Here is a 13,139-nt window from a genome sequence, read left to right on the forward strand (position 1 = left end):
AGCCAGAGCATTTTCAGCTCCCTGGGTGTTGTCGAACCTGATCGTCAAGGTCCATCAGACCAGGGGTGCTGGCTCTTGGTTCTGCAAGAGTCTTGTCATATAATAAATAAGAATCCTGTTGGAGCAGATTCCTTGACCTTGACTGCACCATCTGAAGCAGTCTCACACTTTTAGATAGAAACAAAAAGCTAATCAGAGACCCTATTCCATGACACTTTTTTAATCCCACCCCCCCCCAAAAAAAAGCCATGGCACTCCTTGGTTTTTACTCAGATGAGCTAACGACTCTGTATCCGCACAAAAATCTACACATATTTGTTCATAGCAGCTTCATTCATAACTGCCCAAACGCAGAAGCAACCGAGAACCCTCAGTGGACAAATGAATAAAAATCAGTGGTGCCTCCCTGCAGTGGGATCACACCCAGCATTAAAGAGAGTGGAGCTGTTGGGCTGGGCTGGGGCTCAGTGGTAGAATGCTCACCTCGCACGTGCGAAACCCTGGGTTTGATCCTCAGCACCACATAAAAATAAATAAGTGAAATAAAGATGTGTGTCCAACTACAACTAAAAAGTAAATATTAAAAAAAAGAGAGAGAGGTGCTGTCGAGCCACAAAGGCACATTAGAAATAAAAGAAACCACACTGGAGAAGCTGCCCGCTGTGTGATTCCAGCTGCAGGCATAGCAACCCTGATCCCCAATTTGAAATCTGAAAATGCTGCCGAATCCAAAGCTTTTCCAGCTCTGATGTGACGCTACAAGTGGAAAACTCCTCACCTGGCAGGTCACAGTCAAAACACAGGCACACTAACGACGTTGTAGAACTTACAGAACGGCCTCCAGGCTGTGTGTAACCGGGTAGGAAGCACAGATGACTATTTAGACTTGGGTCTCATCCACAAGATGTCTCATTATGTACATACGAATATTCCAAAATCCAAAAAAAGAATGGAAACACTTCTGGTCTCTTACATTTCAAAGACGGGGTGTCAACCTATATTGATGTGCTGGGAAAAGCAAGGCTGTTGAGACAGAAGGGAGATGAGAGGTTGTCAGGCTTGGGGCGAGGGAAGGGTGAGGAGGCAGGACGCAGAGGACCTTGAGGGCAGTGAGCCTGCTCTGACTGCTGCTGCTGTGGTGGATACGTGTCCTTACACGTTGGTCCAATCCCAGAAAGTGTAGGACGCCAAGGGTACACCCCAGTGTAAACAGTGGACTATGGGTGCTAGTGACAAGCCAGTGTGGCTTCGAGGCCCGGGACAAGGGACAAGCATCGCCGTGCCCTTGGGATGTCGAGGGGAGCTGTGCGGTTGAGTGGGCGGGTGCATATGGAACATCTCGCCATCTTCCTTGTGGTTTTGCTGTGAGCCTAAAACTGCTGTAAAAATTGAAGGCTTTTTAAAAATAAGCTGGGCTCCCTGGCCCTGGCCCGCTGGAAGTTGCAGGCTGTATGGACGCTCCAGCTGAGTTGACCCACCATCTCTCCCCAGCACTGCAGAGAGCGGCCCCGGTCCATGGTGGTCATCGAGGTGTTCACCCCCGTGGTCCAGAGAATCCTCAAGCATAACATGGTGAGTTCCTGACCCCCGATCGCCGTGCCCCAGCCTCCCAACCTCCTGCCTTCCCACAGATTTAGGGGATGGGTGGTCCAGCAGTCTGTTCAAGGAGCTGGGAGTTTCATGCACCCACCTTCCTTGACTCGATTTTCTTCCATGAAGGCCACAGGAAGAGTCTTTTCACAGTTGGTTAGAACAGCAGCAGCACTGGCTTAGGAGGCACGTTCTGTGCAAAGCAGACCCAGGGGTGGGGGGACGCGCTTGTGTCCAGGACCTGAGGGTGACCCTGTCCTGGGGCTCTGCCGAGCAGCTTTCTCCCAAAGAGCAGTGTGGTGGGGGAAAAAGCAGATCACGGTGGAGAGCCTGGTGACCAAGGTCAGCAGCAGTGACTCTGGTTGACAGCGTGGACCTTGAGATGAAGTGATGCAGACCGTGCACTTTACCCCTCCCTGCAGCCCATCACCCCAGTCTCACCTCAAGAAAAACCTCACACATCCCAACCGAGGGCCCAAGATCCATCTAGCCATCCAAACCCGGGAGATGAGAAGCTGACACAGGAGAGGAGCCTAAGGAGACTGGCAGCCAGACATCATGTGGGATCCAGGAGGGGACCCCAGAGCAGAAAAGGGACATTAGGGGAAGTGATGGAAATCTGGATGAAGCATAGACTTTACAGAATTGAACTGCCCAGTTACAGGATCCGGCACTTGTGATCTGTGGCTCCTTGTGTTCTCGTTGCCGAGGAGCACAGGGAAACAGGCTTGGTTGGCAGGGTCCACTGACCGGCCACTGAGGCCTAGCTAGAAGTCAGATATTCGCAGATTTCTCGCACACCTTCTTAGAGCCAAGGAGAGTGCCTGCGGGGTCATCAACCTCACAGCGAATGCACAGGAGCCTGGGACCCAGAAAGGCCAGGCGGTGCCCCACCCAGGTCTGTGGGTGTGGGGCCAAGGAGCAGGCAGCCAGGGGGCCCATTCCCACCCACGAGGTACTGTGCGGCCTGCAGCCTGGACGCTGAGGTCCCTGCACAGGGGAGCACCTATTCTCTGCTCTTAGCCATCACACACCCTGATGGAGTGTTGCTTTTTTCTGAAATCCTCTAGATTCGGGGCAAATTCATCTTTTGTTTTCCAAAAGTGGGAGGGGACACCGCATGCAGTTCTCTCCAGGACAACAGGGTGGGGAGGGGATTTCTGCCTTGACGTGGGCTCTTCTAGCTTTAAGGAGGAGCACTATCTGCTCTGGCCAGCTGGGAGGACAGGGCCTCTTCCTGCTGGCGTGTGGGGTGGTGAGGGTCCAGCACAGAGGCCTGGGTTTGGTTTTGTTTTGTTTGCAAGGGGTCTAACTCGTCAAAGCAGAGCCACGTGCCCAAGGCACACGTGCCAGGCGATGTCTCTGGGGCACACAGACCCTGCTGTTTTGCATACTCCATGGTAGTCATTATTCACAGGGTTCTGGGGGGACCTCTGACATCAGGGAAAGAGTCAAAACTCTGCCTGCTGTCCTTGTATTTTCTCAGTCTCACAGCCCAAGTGTTGCCCACCTAAGTTTTCTGCATAGAATCACAACTGCTGCAGGGCACGCCTGAAGTCAGCAGAGGCAATGGTGGCCTGGCCTCAGGCACGAGGACCCCAGCACTCCTCAGCGTCAGGCACTGTGGAGCGTCCACATCCCACATCCCACATCCCACAGGTGTCTACTGACTAAACGCCACAGTGTGGTCAGGAGAGAACTGCAGACAGGACCAAGGAGCATGCACTGCTCTTGGGAAGGACCAGCGGTGGGCAGTGGGGGCTGGTGGAGCCAGACCTGGGGTCCTGGCAGCACAGTGGGGCACGGGGAGCCTTGACCTTTGTTCAAGGCCGCTTCTTCATGCTCAGTGAGCGGCCAAGGCTGTGGCCAGTGTGAGCAGGCACTGCCCCAGTGGTCTTGGGGGCTTGTGCAGCCCCTATCACCCCAGAAGGGGCAGCAGCAGCCATAGCTTGGAGCCCTGCAGTTGGGGGGCCCAGAAGGGAGGTCTCCTTCTGCCTTCCTGTTCTGCAGGTGAGAACCCTGATTTGGGTGTTTTTTTCTCTGATGGATAGAGTGCTTGTGGTGTTGGGATGGAACCTAGGGCCTGTGCAGGCCGGGCAAGCGCTCACCACTAGTGCCCCTGCCATCAGGTGGCTTTCTTGATGGGTCCCCTGGTGGAAGGCATAGGATGAGCTAGGGGGTACCAGTGTCCTGCTGCCAGCCACTTGTCCAGAGAGCTTGGGCAGAATGGCTCTGGGCTTTCCCTGCTGGCTGTCCAGGACACCAGGCATGTACTGGGAAGACCAGGGTCATCCAGGTGTCTGGCAGCCCCAGGACTCCCCAACACCCCCATACACACACCACCACAGTGCTTCTTCCACACCCTTCTTTGAGCAACAGCACCCCCTGTCTCTCCCATCTGCCTTTGGTCCCCATGCGCCTTTGGTGGTGGCTTTCTATCCAGGGAAGTGTCATCAAACATTCCTTAGTTGGATCCTGGAGCAGGGAGGCTGCACCTGGGCACTGTCGGCTTGTGGGCCACCTTCCCACCTGTCACTCCCTCACTCTGGGGATGGAGCAGGTGTCTCCTTACTAAGTGTGGTGGTTTGGGGACTCAGGGAGCTACTTTGTCCTGTGCTACTTATCTCTTCCACACCCCCAGCAAGTCCAGAGTCCTCCCCAAGTCGATGCCTGCACCAGGCACCTTGGCTTGGCTGGACTGAGGGCCTCAGATCACAGCTCAGAGATAGCAGGGGCCAAGACTCTTGGGTGGCCACAGAAGTGTACCTAGCTTCCTGGGGCTGTGGGAGGCTGGCTGGGCTCTGCAGGTCCCACATGGTCCTGCAGAGAGAGGAGGGGCTGAGCCCAGACAGCTCCTGTGCCATGGGTCATCAAAGGCGAGAGCCAGGGCAGTGCTGGTTCTCCAGGTGACTGTGCTGAACTGTGCACCGCTTTCTAGAAGCGGGGCTTCCCGTTCTCTGTGCACTCCAGCAGAGCCGGACCCCACCCGCTCCAAGGTGCCTCCCTAACTCCTGCCCTCTGCTCTGTGTGCAGGACTTTGGGAAGTGCCCGCGACTGAGGCTCTTTACTCAGGAGTACATCCTCGCCTTGAACGAACTCAACGCGGGGATGGAAGTGGTGAAGAAGTTTATTCAGAGGTAGGTCTCCCGTCTGGCTTCTTCCCCTGGCCTGAGAGCCCGCTTCCCTCCCTCTTGGCCCCAGCACTCCCATTCCACGACGCCCAGGGGAGTTGGGTGGTGTTCCGCAGCCCTGTTGTCTTATGTTTACAAGGAACTCCACTAGATCCTCCCAGCCCTGTGTGGGCTGAGCTGCCTGCTTGTGGGGTAGCACTGTGCCAACCTCTCTAATCCCATGTCCTCCTGTATGGGCAGGGGCCATGAGACTGCATGAGGCAGCCCCTAGCATGGTAGTGTTGCTCAGTAGGCACTTGGGAAGTGGTGGAAGTCCTAAGCAGTGCTGCCTTCTCCCCAGGTCCCTCAACCTTGTGCCACCGGGTGGTTAAGAGAGGATCTTACCCTGGTGGTCTTAGAGAATCAGCAGGACTTACGGCCACCTCCCACTCGTGACCAGGAGGCAGCCGGCTGCTCTTGCTCTTGCCCATTTCTGAGGTTCAGGCTTTGCCCGCTTGCTTTTCTTGTATTGTTCTTCACTTTTCTCTTCATACTTTAGTTTCCTTATCTCTAAAATGAAACCCCAAGTATCCACTTCACCCTGTGAGTGTGGGAATTCAATGTGGTTAAAACGGTTCTGAAGCCTCAGAGTTCTGAAGTATCCCACCTGACCCTCCAGCGCGTTTCCAAACCCAAGTGCTGCTGTGTCCTTCTTTCAGAACCCTGGGGACCTCAGGTTCCCCTACAGCCCCCTTTATGGTTAGTGGAGTTTCACCAAGTGAGGCCTGTCTTGGGAAGGCTTAGTGACTGTCCTAAATCCATGCCAAGCCCAGATGACCATAAAATTTTTTCTTCCAAAAAAAAGTACACTTTTGAGAGTACAGTGGAATGTTAGGTGTGACTACTCCAGAACCAGCAGGTGCAGGTGTGGCTGCCCCAGGACACGCAGGCACTAGTCTTTCTGTGAACCAGGAAGTTGGTGCTCATTGTCACTCTGGAGAAGGGGCCTGTTTCCCTCATGTGACAGCCACTGACACGGGGGAGCGTGCCAGGCCACTCAGCTAGCTGGCTCACCCTGCCCTCCACTCTTTTCCAGCATGCACGGTCCCACAGGGCACTGTCCCCACCCCCGGGTCCTGCCCAACCTGGTGGCCGTGTGCCTGGCTGCCATCTACTCCTGCTACGAAGAATTCATCAACAGGTCAGTGCCACCCCGGGGGGCATGGGTGAGAGGTCACAGGGAGGTGGAATAGTTTCTGCTGGACTGGACTCAAGTTTGCCAAGTCCCCTGGGCGTGTCAACGGGGGCATGGCCCTGGGAGGGTGCTGAGAAGGCAAGCGCTGCGTCTGTGCCAGCACCCACAGGCTGCTAGGTGACCGGCTCTGGGAACCAGATTGTGTGCTGAGGACTCTGACCAGCTGGTGTGCAGTGTGTGGGGGTGCACATGTGTGAGTGCACGTGTGTGGGTGTGTGCACGTGGCACGGGCTCACAGTGAGGTCTGTTTCTGGCTTGTCCTTGAGAGCACAGGGATCTTCTGGCTTTTCTTGGGCACCTGTCTCAGGCCAGGCTTGGTTCTTGGTGCTGGAGATTAAGTATGGTCACCACTCCCCTGGCCCTTTGAGGCCTGGGTTCTATCCTGCAGACCAATCAGCAGTAGGATTGTGTCAGTTGGGAAGAAGGGCTGTTCGCGAGGTGAGACACAGCAGGCGGGCAGCAGGGGACCAGAGGAGGTCCTGCAGGGCCTCTTCCTGGAATCAGATCCCCCAGGGGCTAACCCTGGACCCAGATGCAGGTGGAAGCAGATGCAAGTGCAGGTAGAAGGAGACAGGGAAGAGGGGACAGCTGGTCCAGCTGAGTTAGCAAGCAGGTGACCACTGCAGGATGAGGTTAGTCATCCCCTGAGGGCCGACACTGGCAGTTCCCAGGCCCCTTTCCTTGCTGGTGGAGGTCTACTCCTGGGGTAGGCCCACTCGGGTACCATGAGTTCACGAGGAAGTTTCTGCAGTGATCTCTGGTCATTGGAGGAGATGTGGCATGTGTATGATGGTGATGATGTCTGCTGCAGCCTCCCAGTTGTCCAGACAGTTCACTGCACAACTCCAAGGAATCAGTGTCTAGGCCCCACTGTAGCTGAAGATGCAACAGAGTGGACTTTGGTTTTTCTTAAAGAAAAAGCAGTGGAGCACAGAGACTGTTTCAGTCAGCTTTTCCGTTGCTGTGACTAAAGGACCTGACCAGAACAGCTGCAGAGGAGGAAAGGTTTATTTGAGGGCCCACTGTTTCAGAGGTCTCAGTCCATAGAAGGCTGACTCCACTCCTTGGGGCTTAAGGTGAGGCTGAATGTCATGGAGAGTGTGGAGAGGGAAGCGCTCACATCATCAGGAAGCAGAGGGACTCCACTCGCCAGATACAAATATATACCCAGAGCACACCCCAGTTCCCACCTCCTACGGCCATACCCACCACTCCAGTTACCACTCAGTTAGTCCCTGTCGGGACTAAGTCACTGATTGGACTCAGATTCTCACAACCCAATCATTTCTCCTCCGAACCTTCTTGCCTTGTGTCACCTGTGAGTTTTTAGGGGACACCTCACATCCACACTATAATAGAAGCCCTGTGCAGACAGGACTTCTAGAACAAGCACCATGCTTTGAGGGTTAGAGGAAGGAGTGGGAAAGGGGCCTTGGTAAATCGGGGTGTCCCTGAGGCAGAGCGTTAAAAGGCAGGGCTGCTGTCCTTAACGCCTTCAGCCCCAGGTCCTGGTGTTCAAATGTGACCAGACCCTGGGGTTAGGACATGAAGGACAAGCTGGTTGTTCCCAAGTGCCTGTCCTAAGGCCTGCAGCATGGATAAGAAGAGAAAGAAAAAATACAGAAAAGGAAGTCAGACAGTCCCCCGGACACCCAAGGCTCCCCTGTACACACTGGTGTTCGCTTGCCCTGGCCTTGGACTCCAGCTCTGAGGCACAGATGTGCACAGGACACCCCAGGCTCCTTTCCTGGCACCTGACTCACCTGGCCTGCAGGGTGCTTTGCACACCTGGCTAACGTGGCAGTGGGTCAGGAGCAGAAAATAGTGAATGCAGGGCTCTGTGAGGCGCCTGGAACAGGAGGCAGAGGACAAGGAGACTGGAAATCTCTCCCAGTTCACACCTAGGGGAAGGTCAGAGGGGAAAGGAACAGAGTTGGACACTGCGCTCGCTGCGCCTCAGGGGGAGCAGCCCCACCAGTGCCCCACCTGCTCCCCTCCCCAGCACTTGTTCAGGGGCCACCACGTGCCAGGAATGAATGAACTAGTGAACCTCACTGAGCGCATCATACCGAGCGCAAAAAGTCAGACCCAAAGGATACCCTCAAGGCTGGGCAAAACTCACTATGGCGGCAGGCTGCAGAATGGTGGCAGGTAGCCGCCAGGCTCCTGGAAACAGTCCGCACCCTGCACGCTGCTTTGGTTCCTCAGTTTTCCTCCCAGGGGGGAATTGGCAATGTCTGGACACAGCTGACAGCTCTCTATCCCCAGATGCCAGGCGAGTCCCATTGCAGAGCCCTGGCCGGGGTGCTTTTACATGGGGAGATGTGTGGAAATTACCTCTGTGCCCAGGAGTCGCTCCCTCTGCCGACCCTGGCAACTTAGGCTCAGCTGACTTAGGCCCTCAGAGGACACGCTCCCCAGCCCTGTGGCCAGCGATGCCACGTCACTTGAGGGCAGTTGCAGCAGGGATACTGAGCCCATGGAAGTTGGCAAATGCTGCAAGCCAGGTGCCTTTTCCTGCAGGAGTGGTTATTAGACGTCACTGGCATCCTGCCGTCAGAACAGGGTCCCTGGGCCCCATGGGCTGCCTGCGGTTCTGATAGAATCGGGGTGGTCTGGCACACCAGAGCTGAGAGCCCCTGCTCCAGGGAGACCAGGAAGGACCCCTCAGGAAGGTGCTGTGTAAGCCGAGACCTCCCGGCTGTCAGCAGGGCAGAGGCAGGAAGCAGGTGATCCAGGCAGAGGGAGAAGCGCACACAGGGCCCAGCAGGGGTGGATGAAGTTGCTGAGGTCACAGTATTTTCTGTGGGTGGGCCTTGAGCCCCTGCCTCAGAACCACCTGGACGGCCACTTTCAGATGCAGATTCCTGGAGGCGGCTCTTGTGGCGGGGTGCCCAGGAATCTGCATCCCCAACTCCTCAGGTGATGCTGCTTCACAGGGAGGGTAGAGGCGCTCTGCAGGGCAGGAACCCAAGGAAGTTGGTGTGAGTGGGGCAGGGAGCGAGCAGCACAAAGTGGCGCTGGAGAGGGAGGCAGGCCCAGGCATGGCCAGATCTGCGGAGCTCAGCTTCTTGACCTTTGCGACTGACACTTTCCTGGGGGTGGTCTTTAAAAGCAGATTCGGGTGCCAATCTGAGAGGCTCCCTGCTCTGATAGTCGTGCCATGGTGGGGACCACTCTTTAGCACTGTCTCACTGGCAGGATTTATTCTGAGAAGGCTGGAGAGTCAGTGTGGGTTGGAAGTGAAGGAGGCCCTCGTGTGATTTCAGTGCCAGAGGTTCAGGTCACGCTGCTGCTGGCTGCAGGATGGGCTGGAGGAGACGAGGGGGGCATCAGGCGGCTCCTGAAACAGGGAGGGGGCGAGACAGGTTCTGCCACCTCCCCCCAGGCTGGCCTCAACTCCCTGCTGAACCCCCTCAGAGCCCAGAGGAGTCGGGGTCCCCACCAGTGTTGCCAGTTCCTCCAGGTACCCCAAGACACTCATCTCCAGGGAGATGTTCCTGGGCTCACGTCCCTCACACCCCATTGGTCAGTCCCTCCAAGATAAAGCTGCAGTGTTCTCTAGGCCTTCCGTAGAGCTCCGGTGGCACATGATGTACTCACAGGCACAAGAACAGACAGCTCGACCCAGGTTAGCGTGGCTCTCGGGAAAATCACCCATCAGAGCCAAACAGCCTTGAAAATCCACTCCCGGGCCCAGAAACGCAAAGGACATGGAGCGCTGAGCATCGGGGAGCAAATTAGGTCTGAACCAAAGGAGACATTCGGGCTGCCCCACCCCCCACAGGCCACACACAATTTTCCATCGACCGCAGAGTTCTTGGACTGTAGCCAAGGGATTGTTTTTTCCCCCAGCAAAGTTTAAAGCATGTTTATTAAACACCCTTGGTGGGCTCAGCTCAGCCCTGGCTTGTGGCAGGTGCTGGGTGAATTCAGACCCTCCCGGTGCGTGGAGTCTGAGACTTGCACAGGGCCCCTCATGCTGCTACTCAGAGCACAGGTGCAAGAGTTCGGGAGGCACAGAGGACACGCGTGGGAGGCACAGGACATGCACGGGAGGGTCTCCTGGGGAGGCCTGGACAAGCGCTCAGTCAGGTGGAGCAAGGATCTCAACCTTGACCACACACACCGGAGCCTGGAACATGACTCATGTCCAGACCTCACCCGAAGGTTCTGATCTAATTGGACTTTTGGGTGTTTGAAGTGCCCCAGGAGATCCTGGTGTCCAACCAGGGGAAAAGCTGTGGCTTAGAGTTCAATGGGAGGAAGAAATCAAGGGAGACTTCCTGCAGGAGGGCACCTGCACAGGGTCTGAGGAGGTCTTGGAAGAACCTGGTGGGAGGAGCCTGGCTTTGTATCAGAGAGATCCAGTTTAATATCCCAGCTTCCTTGACTCAGGGAGGTCATTTGACCTCAGGAATACTTTCGGCACCAGTGTTTGGAGCATCTGTGTAGCAGCACTCAGCACAGAGCCAGCCTGTGGGCACCAGCCCAGGATACCCATTGCTGCTATACCGCCCTGGTGGGAACCAAGTGCATTAAGAAACACTCAGCGGAGGGGTTTTAACCAGGTCAAGGTGCTGACGAGTCCTGTTGTGAAAAGGCCTAATTTTACCACTTGGCCCCACATTTTCCAAACAAATGTGACATTAATGATGCCATGTTACTTCTAGTAACACCCTGGGCAGGCAGCTGTGATGGACCTGTGATGGGCAGTCTGGGGTTTGGGAGCCATTGAAGTGGGCTCCTGGGTGGACGGCAGATGCTGGCCTCTCTCACCTGGCTGGGGTGGGCGCTGGAGTGGGATCCAGGAGGACACTGGCTTCAAGATGGGGGTAGGCATAGAATCGTTGGCAGGAGAGGACCAGGGAAGGCCTTCAGTGGAGGTGAGCCCCACAGCCTGTGGCTGTCTTAGAGACGCTGGGTCTGTGGGGTCAGCAGGTGTTTTGAGGCCACTCTGTGCCAGGTCTGGAGCCAGATTCACTGCTTCCTGTCTGCAGGGCTGTCAGTGAGCCACTCCCCGTTCCTGGAGCAGGGATGAGGGCCGTGTTCCCTCCAGGCCTTGCTGTGGGAACTGGGGAGGCACTTAGCAGCCTGGTGCCTTCTGCATCTTGAGCACTCGTAATGCCGTCTCCAGTAGCCGCCACCCCTGCCTCCGAGCATGCCAGGCCGTTCTCACCTGCCTGCTCCTCTTCTTACACCAGCCGCGACAACTCCCCCAGCCTGAAGGAGATCCGGAACGGCTGTCAGCAGCCCTGCGACCGGAAGCCCACCTTACCTCTGCGCCTTCTGCACCCCAGCCCGGACCTGGTATCTCAGGAAGCCACGCTGTCCGAGGCGCGGCTCAAGTCGGTGGTCGTGGCCTCCAGTGAGATCCACGTGGAGGTGGAACGCACCAGCACTGCCAAGCCAGCCCTGACGGCCAGCGCGGGCAACGACAGCGAGCCCAACCTCATTGACTGCCTCATGGTCAGCCCCGCCTGCAGCACCATGAGCATCGAGCTGGGCCCCCAGGCTGACCGCACGCTTGGCTGCTACGTGGAGATCCTCAAGCTGCTGTGAGTATCCTGCGAGCTGCTGCCGGGGGTGGTGGGGTGGGGGGGGGGACTAAGGGATGCCCCCTCTGCCCCTGGGCTCCGCCACAGTTGTTGACGTGCCACCTGTGAGGTGGGGCAGGGTGGGTGTGTGTGTGAGTGTACGCACTTGCTTGGGGTCTGGAGAAGTGTGCACAGCCAGTGTGGCTGGGCATGGGTATACAGACACCAGAGTGAGTTCACACAGCAGAGTCTGTGAGCACACACTGGAGTGTGCACGGGAATGTACACATGTGGAGTGCATGCATGGCTGTGTGTGTGTGTGTGTGTGTGTGTGTGAGAGAGAGAGAGAGAGATTACATGGACATTTCTGCACGTTCTGGTTTGGGTTTGGGTTTGTTCTGAGCTTGTGTGTCTGTATGACTGTGGTATATATGGGAGTAGACTTCACATGGATTTCTCCATAGGGTCCTATTGTGAGTGTCTCAGTGTTAAATGCACAAGTAAGGGTGTGTCTAGGCACTTGTCCTGGTGTTGTGCATGAGTATGCGTGTGTGCAATTGTGTGTGTGTGAGCAGGTGTTTGTGTTTTGTATGAGCCATGCATGTTTGTGTTGGTGTGTGGCAGAGTGTGCGTGTGTAGTGAATTTGAGCCTGCGTACACGGTGGGTATGGAGTCTGTTTGTGCCTGTGTGCCTGCATAGCTGTGGTCATGTGCTTTGTGTGGTCTGTGCACATGGGCGCCTTCTGTAAGGGCAGCATCTCTTTGGCAGACAGCTCTACTGGACCATGCTGAGGTCCAGGCCTTGTCCTGGCTGAGCTCCTGATGGGCCCTGGAGGAGCGAGGTTCCGGTCCGCTCTGGGTGGCACTGCTTCCAAGCTGTGTTCTTTGGTCTCTGTCCCTCTTGGCTGTATGAGTCTGAAATGGGCAGGCTTGTTCCTTGCCCCCAAGGGCCTTTCCAGCCCCACCATTCACTCTGCCAGCTCCAGCCCTTCTCAAGCAACGTGGGCTTGGTTCCTGGAGCCACGTTTGGGGCACCTGGATGGCCCAGGGATAAGCTTATGTCTGGAGACACCCAGCAGGTGGCTCCCACAAATCCCCTGCTTCAGAGTAGTGCTCTGTCCTGCTCTCTGTGGAGCCAGAGCCACAGACCCGCATGTCCAGGTTGGCGGTGCCTGCTGGGCTTCCCAGAGGGATCGGGCACGGCTGCATCGTCACATATGAACCAACAGTCAGTGCCTGCCTAAACCAGGGATACCAGGGGCCTCTCTCAGGGGAGGATCCAGGCACCTGGGCTGTTGTCAGTGTGGGCAGGGTTCCCTGAGACCCTCTTGTCATGCAACAATGTGGCATTTGCTTGTCCCCAACTCGTGGTCATGTTGCTGCCTAGAGTGTGCCCAGGGCTTTGAAGGGGAGGCCAGCTTCCAGACACCTGGCCGGCTGGTGAGGTGGCAGGGAGGGGCCTCAGATGCCCCTTGCTTCCACAGCGAGGACTGTGGTACCTGCATGCTCACACGCGTGTGTGCACACACATGGGCTTGTGGTTACACAGTGGCTTCCTGTGGTTTAGAGGAGGACATGGAGGCAGCATCCCCAAACAGCTCCTCTGCCCTGGTGTTGGCCTTGGCCAAGAAGAGGCAGGGCCCCAGG

The 13,139-nt window shown here is 56.4% G+C and overlaps 1 protein-coding gene across 2 annotated transcripts in view; it reads left to right on the forward strand.

Annotated features, from left to right (window-relative positions):
- CMIP (c-Maf inducing protein) overlaps positions 1-13,139 on the forward strand; it is a 197,296-nt gene that overhangs the window by 164,137 nt on the left and 20,020 nt on the right. For both annotated transcript variants that reach the window (XM_081273566.1, XM_081273567.1), the window contains 4 exons: positions 1,492-1,572; positions 4,624-4,727; positions 5,797-5,901; positions 11,160-11,513. In XM_081273566.1, coding sequence (XP_081129692.1) covers positions 1,492-1,572; positions 4,624-4,727; positions 5,797-5,901; positions 11,160-11,513 — 644 coding nt within the window. The remainder of the gene's footprint in view (positions 1-1,491; positions 1,573-4,623; positions 4,728-5,796; positions 5,902-11,159; positions 11,514-13,139) is intronic.

This window comes from Spermophilus citellus, assembly GCF_964194105.1.
Source record: "Spermophilus citellus genome assembly, chromosome: 18".
In the NCBI taxonomy this organism is placed as follows: Eukaryota; Metazoa; Chordata; class Mammalia; order Rodentia; family Sciuridae; genus Spermophilus; species Spermophilus citellus.